This window comes from Dermacentor albipictus, chromosome 6 (assembly GCF_038994185.2).
Source record: "Dermacentor albipictus isolate Rhodes 1998 colony chromosome 6, USDA_Dalb.pri_finalv2, whole genome shotgun sequence".
NCBI lineage: Eukaryota > Metazoa > Arthropoda > Arachnida > Ixodida > Ixodidae > Dermacentor > Dermacentor albipictus.
Window position 1 is genome coordinate 116,431,808 of NC_091826.1, and position 22,880 is coordinate 116,454,687.

The 22,880-nt window shown below is 44.0% G+C and overlaps 1 protein-coding gene across 1 annotated transcript in view; it reads left to right on the forward strand.

The window, feature by feature from the left end:
- Positions 1-22,880, forward strand: part of LOC135908292 (basement membrane-specific heparan sulfate proteoglycan core protein-like) — an 87,928-nt gene that overhangs the window by 1,360 nt on the left and 63,688 nt on the right. The window contains exon 2 of the mRNA XM_070541274.1: positions 20,749-21,204. Within this exon, the coding sequence (XP_070397375.1) occupies positions 20,829-21,204 (376 nt within the window). The 5' untranslated portion in view covers positions 20,749-20,828. The remainder of the gene's footprint in view (positions 1-20,748; positions 21,205-22,880) is intronic.

Here is a 22,880-nt window from a genome sequence, read left to right on the forward strand (position 1 = left end):
ATGTGTAATCTCTAGAAGTGTGATGTTTCGCAACTATCTCAAAACATCGAAGCATTTATCCTTGCCCTGTATGAACATTTCAAGTTCACTAGACAGTCGGTGTGTATTGTAGTCGAACTATTTGAGCAGATATGTGCAACTGATTTGCGCAAACAGTGTTTTGCAGTACTAAAGAAGAAATCATGCCTTGTATAGCCAGGTAAACAGTAAAGAGAAGTTGACTTAATTATAGACTGATGCGGTTTGCATATTCGTATTTATCATATTTTGCGCTTTCTGTTAAGCGTGTTTTAGAAACGCAGTTTAGGTATTAAAAAAAAAATACTTGTTTGAAGCAGTGTGCGTGGAAAAAAGATGTAACGACCTAAGACCTGATTCTGCGGAACAACTTTTTTTTAATTACTTGCGACTTGTTGATCGCCTTCGTCAACGTTCAGGTTCGTTTTCACGATCTGCGACCACTTGTCTTGGAAACTTCTCAAGCGTACGAATCGTAGAGTTATCTCTACGAACACCCATTGAGCACGACGGAAACTGAATATTTATAGCTCGTCATGTCCTTACTGCTAACATGGCACGAACGAGAAACAAAGAATGCACGTGGATAGTCTAAAAACCAAAATACCTTGCGGGCACAAACTACAATTTACTCTACAGGGACATTATGAGTAACACACTTTTCTCATTCTTGAGGAATTGTTTGCTGCACCGGTAGGAGGTGGCGTAACCTCGGCAGCTACCTAATCCATGTGTTGCAAATGGGTCACAAGCCCCAAGGGTAGCGTTGGCCTGGCGGCCTGGGGCACAGCTGGAAGCATCCGAAGGTCCTGGCAAAGGATGAGTCGACTGCCAACAGAACAACTTGTTTATTCTAGCATCGCAAAAGAGCGACAGGTCGACCGAAGTGGAGAAACGGGAGACCACGTTGCTCGACTGAATAAATCGAAGCTTCTCTCTTGGCGTCCGGGGACAGCTGCTTTTATACTCTCGGAGTCGAAGGCAAGAAGGAACGGCTCGGATGAGGTGCACATGATGGCGGCGCACGGACACGTTGTGACAAGAAGTGACGTATCAGCCGGGCTCGCGCCGGTCAGACCTCCTCGCTTCACCGTTGGGGAGCTCCTCTCCCCGGCTGCCGCGCTTTGACAAGCGTGTGCACCAACATTCACACACGCACACGCACACACGAAGACACGTGGCATTGAAACATGCCTGGACACGCTTGGCAGGAGGCGTTGCCGCAGCGCTGAACTGGCCAAAATGTCCGCCGCTTTGAACGAAGCCCCGGCGTTCGTTGCACCCGCGCCGGCTATACCGCACGTCGGAGGCGAAACGTAACACATGTCACATACGGTTTAACGTCAAGACTAAGGAGTAGTTTTTCTTCACTAAAGAGGTTCGCTCACATAGTAACTGTGAAATGTTTACGGATGCTCTGTGGCCAGTCTCGCGTGATTGATGACTATCTGTACATACGCGCGTTTCTGCAATACACCAAAGTGCATATTTAATGTCGATTTCTCTTTTTTTGTATGTGTGCTTTGCGGTTGTTCTGGCTTTGGAAGGTTGTTTTACTACGGTTGAATTAGGGTGGGTTACAATAGCTACGTTCTACATAGTGTTGAAAGAGCACAAAGGTAGGCTATATGATGTCTAAAAAGTTAATAAGGCAGATCCTGAAGAAGATTCAAAGTATAAAAGCTTTGTCTTTTACACTGCAGGGATTCATTTCTTTTCTTCTTCTGTTACTTATTGCTCTACTTTGTTTGTAGATTAGGAAAATTCCACCTATCAACACAACATAAAACGTTCATTACGAGTTTGAGAGCTTCGCTTGAGTCATGCCTCGACGTGAAAGCGCATCAACCTAAGTTGCTAAGGAAAACGAACAAATATTTGATGGATATGGGAGAAGTTTTCGACGTTATTAAATTGCTCTCGAAAAGCCGCCATTTGCTTCAGCTGTGTGCGCTAGCCCTATCATTAATTACTTATCTCGCCGTCGTACGACGGATCGGGAATTCACTGCCCGAAGCTTAGGTGGACGATGTGTGTTTTGCACAAGACAGCTTGAGCAGATGAACGGCTTGATCATGACGTGCCAACATTACCACCACGCTTATTTATTTACTCGCTCATTGCTATACAAACATTTAACTAGTACTTCTAACTCGAGCGCCACCTTTTCGACGAGATAAGCATGTCGCGCTTTTGATTAGAGCCACAACAAAATCCCCATGACAGGCGATTTCATTTGAGCTGAGTGAAAAATGGTAACGGCTGGTTTGTAAACGTTGTCCAGTACATTCTCTAGGCATGCTGAAATCGACGAAAAAACAGTAAGCAGAATTATGCAAGAAAAATAGAAGAAAGCTTTAAGAAACCGCGAGGGAATAATCAACATCGCGGTTCAAGTATTGTTTCCTAAAGAGAAAAAGGGAACGGTGCTGTAATTGGAACTGAGGCTGTGTAAGCACAATAGGCGTAACATTTACGCATTTTCTGTGCTGCCTGGCGATTGCGCATTTCATTTGAAGCGTGAAAGTTGAAAAGCAATAGTAAGCAAAATGCTTTGGGCTGAAAATGTTTTTTTATATTGCCACCACAGCAAAAACTCCTGGACCATTCTTTTTAGATAATTTTCTTTTTTATTATAGTGCCTTGAAAGAAAGATTAGGCGTGGCACAGAATAAATGTTTTCGGTAAAGAACCATGCCGCAAAATGGTCAAATTCACTCAGTGCAGACTCATTGTAGGCCCAACGTATGCAGGCTTTCAGGGAACTGAATTCTCGTCTATTGTGTATCCGAAATAGACGCTTAGCTTCACTTTGAAGTTTTGTGTCTTACATTGAACTTTTTATCAAAGAGCATATTTGTGAATGAACGAGGCTTCTCATGTTCACAACTTTCCACTTAGGGATATTTTCTTACTTCGTGATGTGCTACGATATGGTGCCCACCTATCTTCGCTTTCTTTCTTGCTTGCTTACAATCGTCTTTGTTTTTTGGGGAGTCAATTTTAATTTTGCTCCTTCTCCCTTTCTTTAATTTTACCGGTTTTCGCATCCCTTCCCTATAACGTCTTCTGATGCAGCCGCTCTGCCTGTCAACCTACGAGGATGTTTTTTTTTTTGCGTAGGCGTGCCAGGTAACGTCGTGGTGATAGAAAGGTACGTAAAGATGTTATCGTCAAGCTATGCACTGTAACAGAGAAGGAATTTGAGGAAGCGAAGCTGGGTTTGTGTACGAAGGATCATGACAGTAATAAAATTGGCTTTGATGTAGAAGTATTCCTTCGCGATGCTGTGCGCAAAATTCTAGCCTTTGTGAGGTGCGTGCCATCGGGATTATGCTGAGACTCAGGATGACGCGAGCGAAAGAGAAAAAAAAAGAAAGAAAAACGGCTTTTCGTGATAAAAGGCAGCGGGCGCTTTGATGCGTGACGCACCTCCCCCCTCCCCTCACTTTATATCTAGGCAGTTATCGTTGCTGAATTTGCTGGCGCATAGTTCCGGTCGAGTAAATGGCGGTGTTAGGTAATTTTTTTTCTCTGTGTGATATCGGCTTATGGAAAAACAGCTGCTCTTTAAGTTGCATTGTTTCGTTCGCCCTCCTTTTTTTGACTTTTTGCACAGTGTTTGAGTCATAGAAGAAAGTTCGCGCTGTTGCAGAAATGGATGAGCAGCGTGACAAAGATGTAATATTGAGTGCTTTTGATACGATTGGCTAGTTGTTGCCCTGCTTTCGAAAAACAAATTCCATACTAGTCTATGGATAGATCTTTCAGAAAAATCTTACCACAAGTGACCGCTTCCGTCGTTGTGTGCATCAAACTTCAATGCTACATTGTGCTACCCTGCTGCACAATGTGAGGCGTATGGGTAGCGATGGCACTAGGACGAATGTGAGGTAAGGTTATTGTTTAGGGAAAAGCGGTGATGACAGTTCGGATGCCCAGAAAAGTACGACGCGTATCAAGCAACAGTTAGGGAATCTGTACATTTTGTGTCGCAGTACGGCATATCCATTGTGGAAGACTGGCGAAGAATGAACACACATCCAAAGACACTTACCAAATGGCTAAATAAAGATATACAGTAAATTCAAGGAACCATTAAACATAATTCACCAGTTTGAAAGCAGATGGGTGTGTTTTAGGGATGCCTGTGGGCCGACATAACATGCCCACATCGTATGTAGGAAGTTTTTTTTTCTTATGCAGAAGAGGTGTGCACATCCTTTGTTAGCATGCTAGACTTGTGGCAAGCCATCCGCTGAGTACTTTAATTCGGCTACCATGTATGTATACATCTGTATATGTATGTATCTATATATGTATGATGTATCCACAAATACGTCTGCCAGGATAGCAGGCTTCCCAGCACCAGCCAGGCAGTCCCGCAAAGCTCAGGTAGGTAGGCCAAGAGAGGTCCGCTTAAAAAGAACGCGTACAGTGCACAAGTGTTGTTCCTTGCCTAGATAACCTATACACTCCTTTTCATTCCGTAATGTCCGGCATAATATCTTTTTTCAAACTTTAACAGCAGCGCGCTAATTCCTAAACGTCGCGCGTGATTGCGCACATGCGCGTCACTACGCCATCCGTCTCAAAACTGATTTCAAGGAACAAACTCTTCTTCAATGCCTCACTCGCCAATCGTGTGGAAGTTTACAAAAGTTTTTACGCAATAGCGCTATTCCCAATATAGTAATACATTTCACAAGGTTGTATAACACATGAGTTTTGCTCGTGCTTGAGGCAATAATAAATGTAGTTTTTAGAATTCTTACATCTTTTTTTCTTGCTTGGTTAAAGAATTGTGAACGTGTTACTTTTGTTTTATTTTTTCCATCTTGTGATTTTCTACAATTTTTGTTAGTACACTGGCAGCCAAAACAAAAGCTCCCTTGAAGAGTCGCTAGATTCTGACTTTCTTTTGTTTAAATGCAGGAAACCATATCAAATTAATTCCACTGGTTGCCGAGAAAAACGATCCTACGCATCTAGATTGGTGCCTTCGACTTGATTAGGCTTCTGCAGAAGAATAAAAATCTTGCCTATGCACTGTGCCGGATGCAAAGGGTAAGAGAAACAGAGAATTTGGCACGCCAGAATGTTTTCTTTTAAACATTTAAATATGATTCTGGCGTTCCGCGTCACATATTAACTGGGGGTATGTGTGAAGGGAATTCCGAATAAATTTCCATAACCTGGGCTTTCTTAACGAGCATTCAAAACAAGTAGCATGAAGGGGTTTTTTTGTGTGTTTGTGTGCGGTGGCCTCGTTGTGTGCGGTGGCCTCGAGCCCACAACCTTGCTCTGCAGCAGTCCGGCATAGCCTATGATTCAGAGTGCCTTGCTATACTTACTGACCAGGTTGTACACCCAGCCATGATACCCAATCTTTAGTGAATATTCGGCGATTAGCACTGCCATTTCCCAACGTAGTAACGCTTTCGCGCTACGCTGTAGTACTATATGTATTGATTACCTCTGCGGGCCCGGCGCCGTGTTGTGTATCGCTGCGAAGAGATATAGAAGACCCTCGTTACGCCGATGACCTTGCACGACTTGGTTGTACTTCCGCTGCTTGTGGTCTCTACTGCGTTAAATGACATTGCGAGCAGGAGAACAAGAGAGCACGGCTGTCCATTCGAAAACCGAGAAGTCGATAAAATCACAATTGGTCCTGGCTCATAAGCGTGGCCTGCAATGCCGAAAAATTGGCTGGTAAGATTACCCCATGACATTGTGGGAACGTAGCGCCAACTAACGAGGCATCGATCTTCAGAAGTGCTTCGTCGATGAGAACCAAAAGTTGCGGACACACTTTCGTTGCAGTCGAAACCTCGACTGCCTTAATGAGTCTTAATGGGTGTCACGCGTTGATGAGTGGTGATACGTGAGACTAACACAATCTGTGGAACCGGGCTGGTTGGTAGTCAATAAGTACAGCGTACAGAACAAAAAGAAGGAATGAACAAACAAAAAAACGATTTATCGTTTTAGCCCTGTTATCAACTTCCCACAGGGACAGTTATAATGCACTCACGTGTCCAACTATGCGTTTTTTTACCCTCAATTGGAATCCAGCGCTAACTTCAAATGTGTACTTCCTTTCCTTGTTTGTGTCCTCCGTTCGCAGCTGAGCTGTATTTATAACGAATAACACAGTTGGTGAAATATTCTCTTAATGGTCAGCAAACCTTTGGCGTACATTGCACAAGCACGGCTAGATTGTGAGTGCATGGAGTGGCTAGAAATAAAGAAAACGATAATACTTCTACGCTTAGCCTCAGATGAGGCATCAGTCTGCTGGTGACAGCTTCTACTTAACCACTTTTTTTTTTCTCGACGTGAACTGAGAGGCCATTAAGGGAAAATCAAATCCCTATCGAGAAAAATGCAAAACGAAGCAATCGGGACACTCCCCATCATGGTTTTCATACGCGTTAAAAAATCAACGCTAACAAAAATAATAATCGTAAGAACAACGCCGGCAACCTCAACAACATACTGATGCATGATATAAAGATTATGACAAAATCACAAAAACAAAAGCTTCAAGAACCAAGCCTCAAATATATTGAATGAATGTATTTGCGGGCGTGCAAGCCACCAAATTTCAGCGTTAGGTCATTCCGCCAAAGATGAAGTTGCTACTCAGTGAAGTTCATTTTTCGCATTTTTATTGCGTATGTACGTACGTGGGCACACACTTCGGACGTATAGTTCTCGCAGGAGTCAGTGTCGACGTTCATCCATTCAACACGCGATGTTGCGACACGTTGGTTCAGCCGCAGAAAGCAGCATAAACGCATTGCAAATGGTGCAAGATTCACTTGTGAGTGCACACGATTCACGTGAACATGAAGAGCCACGTTTGAAACGAAGGTCGTTTTGTCACGCGCTGAAATTCGGGCGCTCCTCTTCCGAAATACACGATACTAATGCAAGTCAGGTTCAAGACTTCTTTCGTTTCGCTGGGCCTCTTGGTACCTTAACATGGGTTCCAATTCTACACATTTCTTGTTCCATTCCATTGCGCTCCTAAATTACGTCAGACCTCGGCAGATGCGCATGTCGAGCGCAAGAAATCAAGGCAGAAAGCTGGGATAGTTGGTGTGTCATCATTTATAAAAAAAACTAGCGCAATATAACAGGGACACAGACAAAGAAGACGACGGTACGAGCGCGAAACATAAACTGAGGTTTTACGGCGAGCGAAGGTACATATATACATTTCGGTGGTGCATGCACACACAGGGTTAAAACAGTACAAGCACATTCTAATCAATGTGCTTTCTAATCTTAATCAAAGAATGTGCTTCTACTGCTGTAACCCTGTGTGCGCTCACCACCGAAATGTATATATGTACCTTCGCTCGCAGTAAAACCTCAGTTTATGTTTAGCGCTCGTCCTGTCGTCTTCTCTGTCTGTGTCCCTGATATATTGCGCTAGTTTTTTAATAATGAGCGCAAGAATAGGTGGTGTCTGAAAGATGGCGTCTGTGACGTGTTTATGACTGCGCAATCATTTCCGGCGCATACAGCTTGCCAAAGCACAGCCTTTATCGCACAGCCAATCGGGCGCTCGTCTTGATCGTGCCGAGTCTCATTATCAGGCATGAGTCCCTGGGGCATGTCTCGGAGCAGATGCGCGTTGTGGAAACGTGTACGATGCGCTTGCAAGCTGGATCTCTAATGGTAAACGGTCAATCAAGCTTTTTTGTGTGCTATGAACAAGCCCCGTAGTTTCATCTTATTCAGGGTTCACCCAAGCTTGCGTTCCTTCCTGCAGGGTCTCCGAAGTTCGCGTCTTCTCTGTTTTATTTTAGACACCCGTTTTTTTTTCGATTTCTGGTTCTCTGCATGCAGTGGCAGAAAAAAGAAGAAACAATACAAGCATAAGTTGAGAGTACATGCTTTAGTGTTGCAGAGCATGTTGTATCGAGCCTGCATTCTATGCTTCTGGATTGGACATGTCTCATTTACGGCAGGTGCTCGTTGGACATGCATCAAATGTTTCCTTTTATTGCACTTCCGTCGATAGGCATCGTGTGTCCAAACAATAACAAGACACCGGCGGCGTCTTGCTATTGAGAATTTTTGATGCAATCGAAAGGACTGCGTTTGTCATACCGCATGATATCCAGACGAAAAGCAGTACATGATGTCCTTGAAGCGTAGGGAAAGTCTGGAAAATAGGGAACCTGACAATGGCATGAGCTGCCACTTTCTTCTTACGTACCTTCCCCGAAATGCAATATATTTCTAGCGGTGTGTTGGATATCATGTCTATTTCTCCATTCTGAATTTCGTGTCGTTTTTTTTTTTGACGCGTTCTAGAGAAAGATACAGAAAAATAGCACTTATAACACGTGGTTTTCTTTCAAATTTTGGCAGGTGAAATTTCATTTTCTTTAGTTACATCTGGGCTATATCCGGGGGCCGTTATCACGCGTAGCTGTTCTTTTGGCGTATGACGATGACAAGGTGTTATAGTTATTGTTGGAACACGGTTATATCAGCGAGATTTGAGGACAGGACAGGGAAAATGGACACAGGACAGTCGCCGTACTTCAACTGACCTTTACTGCGTAAAAATTACACGAGCAGCAGTTGCTGCGCGAACACATTAGAGACAATATCGTCACAGCACACTTTGTCAGCACAAAAGGAGATCATCATGTCTTATACCCCTGTCAAGCGGGCAAGTTAAGTGCACTTATGGCGAGTGCACTCGGTTTTAACGTGCACTTTCCCAAATCTTAACGTCGCAGCGGAGTGTACTCTCAGATGAGTGAACTCAAGTGGGAGTACGTTCACGGAACGCACTTTGCTGGCCGAGTGCGTAGCCTCGCCGCCAACGGTTTCTAGGAGTGCCTAGCCTCGCCACCAACGCTTTTAACGACGCAAAATGTAGTGCATAGAAAAAGGACAAAAACGTTCATTTCAGTTATTGAGCAGCTTTTAACAATATAATTTTTGCTTAGCGAAAAGCGAGACAGCGCAGTAAAGAAACGAATTTATCATGTACGCAACTAACGGCGCCAGAATGATGCGGCACTGCGGCGCCACCATGTTCATTCAGTTCGTGTTTATATTGGTGGGAAAGCGTGCTGACCACGCCGGTCGTGCTTTGAGCCGTGTGCGTGGCATTTTGCAGTGCAGCTAAATATCGAACTCGCCGTCTTTGCTCATATACACTCGCTCATATTCTGTTCTAGCAGGATCATGAGCAGGATCAACTGCCGCCTCACCGCACGCCGCCATGTTGTTTTGGATTGGCTAGGCATTCGTCTTGGCCAGCATTGACTTGCAACACACTTATAATAAGAACCTCTTCGCTTTTTGTTGAGACAAATAGATGAAGTTGGTCTTTATATATAATTCTACTTAAAAAATCGCTTTTAGCAGCTTTCTCTTGTTAATTTACATCTTTAAAAACGCACTCTTAGTCTGTCGCCATTTTTTGTTTTCTTTTACTGCGAGTGCACTCTGTTTTCCCGTTAAGAAGCGCGTTGCCTAAAGTGTGACTCAATGTCCCGAAGTGCACTTCCCGTAAGTGCGCTTAACTTGCCCGCTTGACAGCGGTATTACTCCACTACTGAAATCCCTGATCTGGACAAGAATGAAGACAGATTTCTAACCACGTTATAACATTTTACGCCTTTCATATCCGTCATAACCATGTTCCGTTAAACCAGCAACCAACTAGCCCATAGATGTCGGTTATAGTTAAGTCATTGTCTGTCAGGTAAATACATTAATTTTCTATTTAGCCGCTGCAAAATCGCCCTTCACATTAATACAATGCGCATGTTTTAAAACACCGACGTTGAGCTGGAGAAGGCACGCCCGCACATAAACAATGAAGCTAGTTGCAACAACGAGAAAATATTGCAAGCAATTTTCTGACAAAGAAAACATGCGCCCATGCTTTGATATCCTATGAATTATGGAGATTCGGTAGACTGGTAAGCATCAACAGGCGTTTTTGTCATTTGTGTCAATTTTTGTCATTGGCTTGATTCTTCAGTATAACAAATTTTTTCCCGAACTCATCCTTATGTCCTGTTTGCTGCTTCCTATTTGTTGTCCTCTGTTAATCTCGGAGACTTCATAATGAGAGTTGCTTTCTTTCTTTTCTTTTTGGGTGGAGGGGGTGCTCGCTGAGTTGCCCTTTTTGGAAAGTCTACCTAACTGTCGCCGTTTAATCTTAACTGCTTTCTTCATTTAAGATATGCCACCAATTCTAGGCGCTACGTCTACCGGCGTTCAGCTTTCATTCTTCTAACCTATTTTCAATGATTTTCGAATGCTCTTTTCCCCCGAAGCGCTCGTTCTTTTTTTCCTTAGTGAGAGTCACTTGAACTGTGTCATCATCATAATTTAAAGCACACTAAGGCCGTGCTGCAGCCTGCTTAGTGTGTTTAAGAAGATGCTCTGAATGTTGGGGAATCTTCTTTCCCTTTGAAATCAACAACGCTTCACTTGCATGCTTGTTTTTCGCTGCCGTGGAGGAAGTCAAACGCTCAGTAACGAAAACCTCGCTATCCCTTAGGCCTTAGGGCATAGGCATCGAATGTTAGCGTATTTTCGAAGTACTCTTGTTTCAAAGGGTTCCGAAGTTTAAAAAAATGTATTTTTCCTCTACTGTGTATTTTTGTGGAGTTCCGGAGTTACGAAGCTTAGATGGTGTTCTCGAGAATTTTCCTGTTAAACGAGAAATCAAAAACTACGTTTTTTTTTCTTTTTTCCCCTTTGTTCTTCTGCCACGCACACACCCACAGTTTCACTTCTAGGATTCGTTCTTGTTTACTTTCTGCGATCCTCAACTGCGAAGTTCCCGATTTCTTTTCGTTTTCTATCCCGTTTTTCTGATGATCACTGGTCTTTGCCTTCAACAGCAAAAAAAAAAAAAAGAAAACAATACAAACATTCTAGCCCAAGATTCTTGGTGAATTCTCGATATTTGCAAACTGAAAGCCTGTGGAGTCCACTGTCCTTGAGCTAAGGGAAGAGAGACGTCCTCGACGTGCGCAGACTTTTCAACAGCGAGGCGCAGTGATTGGAATCGTCGACTTGGCCTTTCCATTCACCGGAACAGCCGGACTGCTTTACTGAAAAGCAAAAGAAATAAGCTATCGACCACGCTTCGTTTGGCCTTCAGGCCACAACGCTTATTATCACTTTTGAAGGGCTGTGCTGATATTGGTGGGCTCCCTGTGTCGCAACATTTTGCTACGTCAGGGAGAAGAAGCTTGAAAATGGACATGCCAGCACGTAGTTAGTAGGAACACTGTCACGAGGTTTGCCTCTCCTTTTCTCCGAGATGAATTCGACCTAACGTATAAATATTAGAAGACGAAACAGTCTTACTGTGATAATGTAAGTTGAAGATATACATTTGTGATTTATTGTGCAGTTCTAATTTAAACGCTGCATGCCAAAGTACAACTGGTAATATTCAGGTAATGGTACGCAGTGAATTGTTCAGGTTACAATGCCAGTCTTGTCACAGAGGTTGCTTAATAACATGTACCAGTTACTAGAGGTATGCGTTAGTATGTGTTAGCATACGTATAGTTCGAAGTATGCTATGAACGTCATATGAGCATCATATTTACTCTAACCAGCTAACAAAGCGTGTCTTCAGGTAAACATGCTTGAATTTGAAAAGTGGAATTGATGAGAGACAATTGATGGAGTGGGAAAGCTTAGATGCGGAAAGGTTCGGATTTCCATAGCGTTTTCAGTTCAATCCCAGTATAGCACTACGTATAAGTGGAGCCGAAAGTCGATGAATTTGTTTCATTGATAGAAAATAATGCAGTTTTTAATTCTGGTTCTTGTTCACAATTTGCAAAAAAACGATGGCAATAAAATGTTCTGCCTGTTTGCAGAATCAAGACAGTTCTGATGTACTTTAGGGCACAATTAGGATATTCTAGCATGGCTAGCAGACACAAATTAGGAAACGTAAAATATTCAAGTGAAGGAAGAAAGGGGCAATGTCTCAAACAACTTTTCGCAGTTCTGACAGTTCGTAGTTGTGTACAAAAGTGTATCATTGCTGATTTCGCCTGTAGTCGTATTTAAATCTATAATCTGCTGTGAACCAACTTCTGTGAGGCACTTTCTTGCTGTTTTCAATTTTTGTACTATTGAGCCTAACAACTCTCTGCAATTGGTCAAGCATAATCTTTTTGACATGGAAGGTACTTCAGGTCGGTTAGCACACGGGATCGCTTGTCAGAAGCGCATCCAAGAAAAACATAATACTATTACTTCTATCACTACTACCGTACTACCCACACATTTCACTTTGATACCGTTGTATGGGTCGCGTGCACGGGTGGCACCGTTGTCTCCCCATGCATGACGCAATACGGGCTAAATTTAGCCTGTCGTACGGAGTTCAGAGAGACATAGCTCGGTATTACGTTTGTCAATCCGAGGGAGGGAGGGGGGGGGGAGGAGGTCGTGTCCGAGAGGGCTCACTCATCCAAGGTAGCTTTAATCCATCAAACTCGAGCCTGCGCTCATCAGCAGTTAAGAGGTTTGGAAGTGCGCTATTTGTTTCCGAAATTTCACGCTTGCTCAGCTATGGCGCAACCCCGCGTTCGACACGTAGGGTGCGGAAATGGCATAGAGAGACGCGGGCCGTAAGACAGAGAGCCGCCAATTCGCGTCTACCACCTTTGACTACGGTGGGCCCACTGCAAAAGAGATCGAGCTCGATTGCAAGATTAGACCCTAGAAACCCCAACTAGCTGCATCATAAGTTATGCGTGTAATCTTTATAATGCGTAATTAAATGTCGCTTGTGTATTAGGTTACAGGATTTCTGTACCCTAGCTCAAATACACGCTCACCAGCCAGCATAAGACGTTTTAAATCCCCCATTGCGGCTGAATTCCTGATGCAACCGATTCAGAGGCTGAATGTCCGACAAGACTCAATGCCCAATTGGTCACATGACCGGTGGAATGCAATGTCTAATCGAGACAGAATGTTAACCAGAGAGGGAATGTCCAATGAAAGTGACATCCACGAGACGGAATACCCAACTAAAAAAAGGAAACGAATGCTTTTGTATTTGAGAATAACGATAGGTAGGGCTTCTGGGGTTCATATAACCTGTCAGCTTTTGATCGCACGCTAATCGAGCTAATCCCAATAAAGAAAGGCGTCAGGCAGGGAGATATGATCTCTCCAATGCTATTCAGAGCATGTTTACAGGAGGTATTCAGAGACCTGGATTGGGAAGAATTGGGGATAAAAGTTAATGGAGAGTACCTTAGTAATTTGCGATTCGCCGATGATATTGCCTTGCTTAGTAACTCAGGGGACCAATTGCAATGCATGCTCACTGACCTGGAGAGGCAAAGCAGAAGAGTGGGTCTAAAAATTAATCTGCAGAAAACTAAAGTAATGTTTAACAGTCTCGGAAGCGAGCAGCAATTTACAATAGGCAGCTAGGCACTGGAAGTCGTAAGGGAATACATCTACTTAGGGCAGGTAGTGACGGCGGATCCGGATCATGAGACGGAAATAATCAGAAGAATAAGAATGGGCTGGGGTGCGTTTGGCAGGCATTCTCAGATCGTGAACAGCAGGTTGCCATTATCCCTCAAGAGAAAAGTATATAATAGCTGTGTCTTACCAGCACTCACCTATGGGGCAGTAACCTGGAGGCTTACGAAAAAGGTTCTATTCAAATTGAGGACGACGCAACGAGCTATGGAAAGAAGAATGATAGGTGTAACGTTAAGGGATAAGAAAAGAGCAGATTGGGTGAGGGAACAAACGCGAGTTAATGACATCTTAGTTGAAATCAAGAAAAAGAAATGGGCTTGGGCAGGACATGTAATGAGGAGGGAAGATAACCGATGGTCATTAAGGGTTACGGACTGGATCCCAAGGGAACGGAAGCGTAGCAGGGGGCGGCAGAAGGTTAGGTGGGCGGATGAGATTAAGAAGTTTGCAGGGACGGCTTGGCCACAATTAGTACATGACCGGGGTTGTTGGAGAAGTATGGGAGAGGCCTTTGCCCTGCAGTGGGCGTAACCAGGCTGATGATGATGATGATAATCGAGCTGGCAGTGGAACGGCTTTTGTTGTTTTTATTAGCTATTTCAGCGTCCAAAAATTAGTGCCACATTTGGTGAATAAAATACTGTGAATGTTTCTCCTAGATGCGTCGCTTTAGTGATTGAACACATGTCCGTATGCAAAAGACTGGTGATCCCGGTAAAAGTTTTGCACAACGTCACCTCAGATGCTCGGAAACCTCGATATGCGTGCATGGTTTTTAACGCGATAGCGTTAAGGAGCTCGTTTCGCAGAAAAGCCGGTGTCATCGGCGTCGGCATCGTCGGCTGTGAGCGATAAATCCCAGCAGGCACTTCATGAATAAAAAACAACTTGCAACATGGGCTGGGTGGGAATCGAACCAGGGTCTCCGAAGTGTGAGACGGAGACTCTACCACTCAGCCACGAGTTTTTTTTCTTTATTGCCTTTTCACAAACGCAAACAAAAAGATCAAATACATGACATGTACATATTCTAAAAACACCAGCCACAGCTCGGCCAGTGTAAGGTGTTTAAAAGGGCTTCACAGAAGCCAATTGGTCTAGTACAGGGAGCCATTCCGGGGGTTCACATAGTGCTCTGAACAATTCGCGTGTGTATATAATGCTCTCAACAAAATAGTGTCTTGCTGAGTGAGCCTGTATATGACAATGTCTGATGTCCATTCTCGTCTTCCATACGCTGTGCATGCAAAGCAGCATTAGCATATCACTCGGCGCTTCCCCTGTTTCTTCACGTGGAAGAAACCGGATTCCAAAAGGGCTTATCGGCAATTCTTTCAGCCACGAGTTCGATGTTTCAAAGCGGTACAAAAGCGTCTCTAGTGAATGCGGTGTTGCCTTAGAAACGAGCTGTTTCTAAGGCTCAGGCGTGCGTCGCTTGCTCAGGCGCACATTTCGTTGCCGCGCCGAACGCGGCGCTGCTCGACGCTCACCGCGTCCGATGCGGGGCGCGTAGTCGCTGCGCCGTAGCCCACTGTCTTACACCCCTTGGCGGGTCGACGGGAACGCTGTCGCGTTCCACTCTTGAAGGCGAAGCTTAAGCGTCCTCCAATTTTTTTCCTTCATGCGTGCACCGAAGTAATTGAAAAAAAACCGGAAATGTCGCGTTGAATAAGCGATTGTCCACCATACACATGTGGCACGATTTGATCCGTTACAACACCAGTCTGAAGACACGGCGATCGAAAGAAGATTGGATATTTCCTCTACAGTGGTCACGTCAAGGTAAAGAACAGAGACAAATTAAACTGTACAACTTAATACATTTCTTCAACGAAATGCACGGCTAGATCGCATTGGGACGAAATTTTTGGAAGCTCGCACTATTACTTGAACTCGTTTTTTCAACCATATACTGCACTGAATTTGTTAGAGTTGGTTGCACTTAAATGCGTTAGAACGTACTGATGGCAACGAGTACGTTTCCAAGTTAGGCCATTATTTTTTTCTGACATTTCTAACTTTAAACAAACATTCGAGATTTTCAAGTTCAGAAGAAAAGATAGTATTTATTTACAGGAAAGACAGAGAGATCGACCTGAGCTAGGGCGCTCTAGTCTGCTGCTCTGCCCTGGAGAAGAGGGAATGGGAGTGAAATTACTAGTATTACTGGTGACTGCTTATGTATCTTAGACAGTGTCTCCGCTAGAGCCGCCCGTCTAGCTTGGTGTCTTGCAGAAACTTCAACAGCGCTTTAGTTGCCCGCATTGAAGTTGCAGTGTCAGGCCATGGGCCGAGGATAGGGTCCTCCGACAGCCAGTGGTTGCCTGCCAAACTTGGCTAGGGTAGTTTCCAACGTCTTTCGCTCCAGCATATATGCTGGGCAATCGCACAATATGTGTACCAGCGTTTCAGGCGTCTGGCAGTGTTCACAATCAGGGCGGTTCCAGTGGCCGATGAGGTGCGTGTAGCGACGGTTGAAAGCAACGCCCAGCCGAATCGTGTGTAGCAATGTCTTTTTGCTCCGATCGAGTAACCTTCGGGGACCAACAGAATTTACCGACCGGGTCGATCATATGTAGGCGTCTGTTAATTTTGTCATCGCGGGCTCTGTGCCTTTGTAAGGTCCTGCATGAGTACCTTGATCACAGTGTCATGTCGCGAGTAGGCAATCCGTACTTCATCAGAGGAGGAGAATGCCGATCTTACCTCACTGTCAGCGAGCTCGTTGACATTGACGCCACAATGACTAGACGCCCATTGAAGAGTGGTCACGTGGCCACCCAATTCGGCACCGTTATGAAGTTCGGTGATTTCCAGCACCAGCATGTAATATGGTCTTGTCTTTGAAACGCGTTTGTAGCGCTGATTTCGCATCGCAGAGCACCGCCCATTTATGAGGTGTCTGCGTTCTCATAAAACGGACAGCTTCCCATATTGCCGCAAGTTCCGTAACCGTAGATGTCAATTTGGGGTCTAATTGAAATTGCCTAGTAATTCCAAGGTGTGGGATAACAAATGCTGCCGTTGGGGCAGATGGTGTGACCAAACCTTGAGTATATACTTGTATAGTCCCACTATATAACGTAAAAATGTGGGACAGGATGAGCTGTTTCAAACCAATGGAAGAAACGTGGGACGACTTCGTAATTTCGGCTGTTTGAAGCCGCACTAGTGCTATCGGTAATGCCCATGGAGGTGTTGCTGGGATGTTGGTGGCCTGGAACCTTGCAGGTATGATGCTTGCGTGACATGCAATTGCTTTAGTTCGAATATACAACCTTACAAACCAACACTAAAAAACAAACTGCAATCCATAAAACTGCCGTGATTTGTATAGATGTATTGTTCACCACTCTGAAATAAACTTCTAATACATGAACGGCACTTCCCGCTAAACCGTCGGAAGCCAATACAACTTCTAAACTAAGTTCTAAACTTCGAAACACGTTTTTCTGCTGCAGGTGGACTAACAGTTGTCATTTAGAAAACTAAGGTATCTGTTTTGAGCGCCGAGTTGCAAATATGTAGAAACTTAGTGCTTTAGGTTTTCCTAAGGTACAGATTTTCGGCTACGTTTGTGAAGAAAACTGAGGCTCTCAACCTAAACGGTCGTATTCGGTCCAGTGGCAGACTAGTGTAAGAATTGCCGCATTAGCAAGTATTCGAATAGGAAAGTCTGAATCGGCTCCGAAGTAAAACTGCTTTTAGGGCATATTTGCAACCATTTCATCACCACACCGCTGCATTTCTCGCAGTAAATGTGACATTCCGTAGTATTCTTTTTGATAAGTAGTACTAGAACAAAATTTCTGCAGTGACGCTTGCCGTCTAGATCATCGCAGATTCTTGGGTCATGTGCTGTTCGCTATTGACAGCCGCGTATTTTTTTTCCACGAAACGGAATTCTTCCGCCCAATTTCCACTCAAATCCCCAAGTACAGAGTATTTCCGTATTTCAGCGTTTCTGAGTCACAGACTTGGGTGCTTTTTGATAAGAATTGGTTTTCCTGCGACAATTTAAAGAAGGTATTCGCTTACGCGACTTGCCCCTTTCCCGAAAGCTATAACATCGCGCCCCAAACTGCAAATGAAGGAGCAAGCGAAGTGGAGTCGTAAATGAGCTTCAGCTTGAGGGCTTCCCACACTTACCGAGTTCACTTTGACGGCCGCTTATTCCTCGCATGGAAACTCACTAATGGGATTAAAAGTACGCTTCTCCTTCGCCCGCCTCAAGCCATCGCTGTAGCTATGCGACCTTGCGATAGCTTTCGAGGGATATTTCGAAAACGAGATCGCATTTCCACTGACGAAATGACATTTCTTTTAGTCGTAGCATGCTTGGGTTGCCGATAAACAAATCTTGGCAGTGTTTCGAAAGACGCGTCTCGAGACTCAATCGAATTGTTCAGGTTGTCATTGTGCACCGTCATAAACGAAAGTCCTTCTGGTCCAGAATGAACGAAATGGCTCTGGCGCAAAATTCTCCTAGTGTAACACTAGCAGTAACGGCAAAGAGAAAAGTGCAAGCGAGCAACATGAAACGACTTAAAGAGCTCCCACGTAGCCCGGTGACTCTTGTTGAAACCCTCACTGCACAGTTGGTGCTGCGATTTGACTCCCGGATATGGTTGCGAAGAAGCACGGCAGACAATACTTTTACTTGGCTAACTAGTTTCGAACTCAAAATACGGCTATTTCGGCAACATATAATGTTTTAAATAAAGACATTCTTGTCATTATTTGCATTCTAACCAAGAATTCCACGTTTAAGAAGCGGTCGCTTCACAATAACTCGACAACCGCCTGTTTTATCTTAATTGAAGAAGCACTACACTGTAACCTCCCTATCCTCGATGACAAAAGGATTTGAACACGTGAGAATAATCTTAACGTCATTCAATGTCAAATCATTTCCTTTGTGATTGAACGTAGAGCACAACACCACACTCGAATCAACAAAATTTACTGTGCTTGTGATTTAGGAGCGCTACCAAGCGGTGTGCGAAGATTGTAAGGCAGTATACGGTGACCTCCAAGCCTTTAAATGGCCATGATAATAAAGGTGATCATAAATGTGAAGATTTTGATCATGAAACTCATTGCTAAAGGCGTCGCCTTTTGATCAGAGCAGTCACTAATAGTCGTCTATTCTGGTTGAGCCAACTAGGTTTTAGTGTACCCGTTGCAATGAAATGTTCTGGCCAACACCACTTTACTTCTGAAAAATTACCTATGCCAATGACGGACTCATCTCTGCTTTCTTTACCAAAGCAAGGCTTCAGTCCACTCTTCTTAGTCTGCACCACTCAACAGGTGTAGTATCATGGACATTGTTGTCAAATTCAGCCATATTGTAAAATTCGCCTCCTTGTCAGCACTGAGAGCTGCTACACCCTATCTGATTAGTTTGAAAACGGGAATTTGGCAGTGAACTGAACAGAGTATCCGGTAGCGCTCCCACCAACCCAGTTCAATCCAGTCACTGAAGGTAGCGCCCGCGAGGCCAGTCGTAGGTCAATCAAATCATACCCGAGCCCACAACAGAACAAACTTAAATGAGCTACGCTTACGCTTCGCTGCTGCTCTCTCACTTATCTCGTCGTAACAAAGCTACCTGCTTTCCCTGCTAGGAATAAGTATGGGAATGCCGTCCCTTAAGGATCATTAATTTAGCTCGTTACATTGGCGACGTTCATGACGACTATCCTTGGACCCTTCGAACTTGTGTGCTCAGTAATAGGGCACTCTCTTCCTTTCACGCATTAGTCAGTGCGAAGAATAAAATAATAATACTTCAAATGAATCTGCCAGTCGGGCTCCCGTTTTTCTCTACCGACATGACGGGGAATTAATTAATGCAGCCTTGAAGCATCTGCAGTAATTACATTAAGCAATTAGTGCGAGTGTGGTAGTAATTGTAGTGTGAGTCTATTGTTATCGTCGGCTGGTTATTATATTGAAAAACGACTAATGAAGTCTGTGTTCTTGTTGCATAGTTGAAATTTGTACTCAAATTCTGGACTACTGCGCCGTGTATCAAGTTACTATAGCTCTCGTTTATCATTAAATCCCAACAATGGTTTGTAAGGCCTTGCACTTGCTCTAGCAAAGACGAAATAAACATAAAATTCAACGTGGCTGCCCATACCTCATATCGAAACGCTAATCCTGCTTGCCGTACCAGAACGGTGGTTTAATTTTGCCAAAACCAAGTATAGTCTTAGTTTTTTGAAGAATGCTTTTCTCCGAATATATCTTAGCACACATCTACCCCAGACCTAATCAAGCACTTAGGCGCGTTGGCTGCTTAAAGTGAACGTTTTTTGCCTACTGCACTTAAAATTCCAAGCTCAGCTCTACACAGGACTCTTGTCTGCAGCGTAAAAAGTCTTCTTGATAATGCTTCCGTTGTCTTGAACTCATAATTAGGAAAAAAAGATGACCTCAGCTGGAAAAAAAGAACGAAGTTCAATTTATACAATGTCATTTAATGTGTTTCTCAGCTGCATGTAATCTTCGAATCTTTAATTTCATGTTATTCTTTAGGAGCATCACCCTGCAGAATGCGTCACGTTTCTGCACATCTTCGTAAGCTCGCAATTCTGCATCTCAATAAAAAGTGCGAAATTTTTCAAAACTTTTATTAACTACAAACTATAACCACTTCGATATTACGTCATTTCGTGCTGGTACAGACATGATTCAACACAGTTTTCCCTTGTGCCATTGCATCCTTTCCATGAGTATTGACCTGTGCCACTTGATATATTTTCAGTTGTTTCTGAATATTGTAACTGCTGTGAATATTTCTTTTATTTTGTTGCCTTCTTCATTACTCGCTCCTGCTCCAACCTTGTGGCTGACTGTAATATGTTAAAAGAAATAAAAAAAATTGACAAATTTAGAATGTTCTCCTAAAACATCGCTTTGAAGAACGCCTAGCACGCTCGCATAACAGTCGAGATTTCTTCTCAGCTGGAAATGTTCAAACAGTCCTCTTAGGGATTCTCTTGTAATAACATTTAGATGAAAAAACGTGGTTGTCACAATATTCATAGCTGAATGGCAGTTCAGGGCGTTTCCATCTCGTGTCAGTTCAGTAGCCAGCGCTAAGATAATTTAAAGGTGAAGAAGCCGGCCTTTGCATGCACTTCGAGGCAGAACGGTATCGAAGGAGGTTTTCGCTGGTTTCCAATGCAGGATCGACGCCATACTTTCCATCGACGCTACGCCTAAGCCGTCTGGAATCCGAACAGACGTCACTTCCTTGTCCCATCAGCATGGCCTCGAAAGAACCCGTCTCTGTCACCTGGTTCCACGTGGCAGACGTCAGGCTGAACTTGTCTAGTGGCTTACCACAAAGCATGGACAGTCATCGGGAACCAAAGAAAGTTTATTCTTTGGTGGCTCCCGAGCCTCCACCTACCAAAGTGCTGGGAGTGACCGTTGGACTAGTGGACGGTGCTCACTGGAAGCAGCAACCGTGGATTGGCAGGGCGTTCTTTTCCATGCTCAGTGATCCACCCGCTTTGCTTCTGAATCAGCTGGATCGCTCCGACACCGGAAGTTACGTGTGCAACGTTTCGTACAACGGTGACAACGTAACCGACGTGGGTATGACCATTACGGAGGCTGTCGTGGATCTGTTTATAGCAGGTGAGTAACTTCTTCAGTTCACTGGATTTCAAATGCGTGAATAAGCAATCTTTGAGTTTCTAAACAAAACATGGATATATACAATGGACAAAAATTAAACAGTGGCTACGTGCCTCATTTTCTTATTCGTTACTCTCAACAATACTCTTTGGCAATAAACGTAATGACAACTCGGCCTCATGCGTTCACTAGACCTGTTAAATTTCGTGCCTTTTATGTATATCTGTGTATACGGTCTGACGATTATATTCTCCCGCCACACAAAATGCGAAAGCACTTCCGCCTCATCTCCGTGACGTCACCCTTTGCAGTTTGTCTATAACCAGTCTGACATATCAAGAACACGTGGGTACTGTTTCAAAGTCGATCAGTTTATTTGCCATTTCATAGTTCTTGTCAGTGATCTGAACTGTTCTATAGTTCGGGCTCACGCAATCCCGTTGAGGGAACTTGAAAGCGGTGGCATTGTCTACGAATGGCTTAAATATGCAAGAAGTTTAAGGTGAGTCGTGACCAAGGCACAGATAGTAAGATTTACATTCGCGGCTTCGTCACAAAGAAAAAAAAATTCGCGATGAAGGCACAGCGGTGTGCGTTGATGAGGTTGTATGGGCACGAAGTTACAGAAATGACGTGACCAAATAGACAAGTGACATTGTTTTAACGGATTTCAGTGAGTACATCCTTAACCTGTGGTACAGCTGGTGGGATCTCCGCGCTTTAATCTCGCAATCGTGGTCATTTATGTGTAGTGGGCGCGAATGAGCATCCATGTATTTCGCTGCCCAAGCTTATTCACGCTTTTGCGGAGCCTGTGTGTAGATTTCGGAGGCACCATAGTCGAACAACCGTGGAATTTCGGCAATGCATTACATGCTTGTAAGCATTATGAACTACGATGTTTGAATTCGAATAATTATGTCATCCATGGCAGGGTGAGCTTTCAAACACGATCACGCCCGCTGAAATCGGCATACATGGCGCAGAGCTACGCCTGTCTCAACGGCGAGCAAGAGACTAAATTTAGCTCCGATTGCGTCATGCGTGGCGCGAGAACGCCATCTGTGCAGGCGGTACATGAATAATAGACTAATGAGGCGTGTGGGCAGTACGGCCGCAAAGAGATAAGTGATGTTAGGGTTACATGTATTCGTTACATTTTGTTACGAGCAGTATTTGTTGATCGATATGAAAAACCTTTCACGTCGATATAGGGAAGCTGCGTCTTAACGTAATCTTTACTGGGACACGTGGTACGCCAGTCTTCCGAAATTTCATTTCTGGTCGGGTTATAACTCAGAAGTTTGAATAAGTATGTTATTCCACATCTAAAAAGTGAGAACGAGACTTTGCTGTAAACGGAAGACCTTAAACGACACCTACCTTTTCGTTGTACAAGACCACGACGCGCAATTCACTCATCAAGATATGCCACAACGTAGCCAAATGATTCTAATCATTTCGAGGGACATTCCGTTTCAGTATATTGATAGTCTAGAACATTGTTACTTGGCAGTCCAGAAGGTAGAAAGCTATGTCACCATGGAGATGGCGGCCAGCACGTAGGTACAAAAGCACTTCATCCTCCGCAATGCGGCGGCCGCTAACTACGTTCGATAATGTCACGTGACAATATTTTTAGTGCTTTACCAATGACTGCACACTTCCCGGGTCAG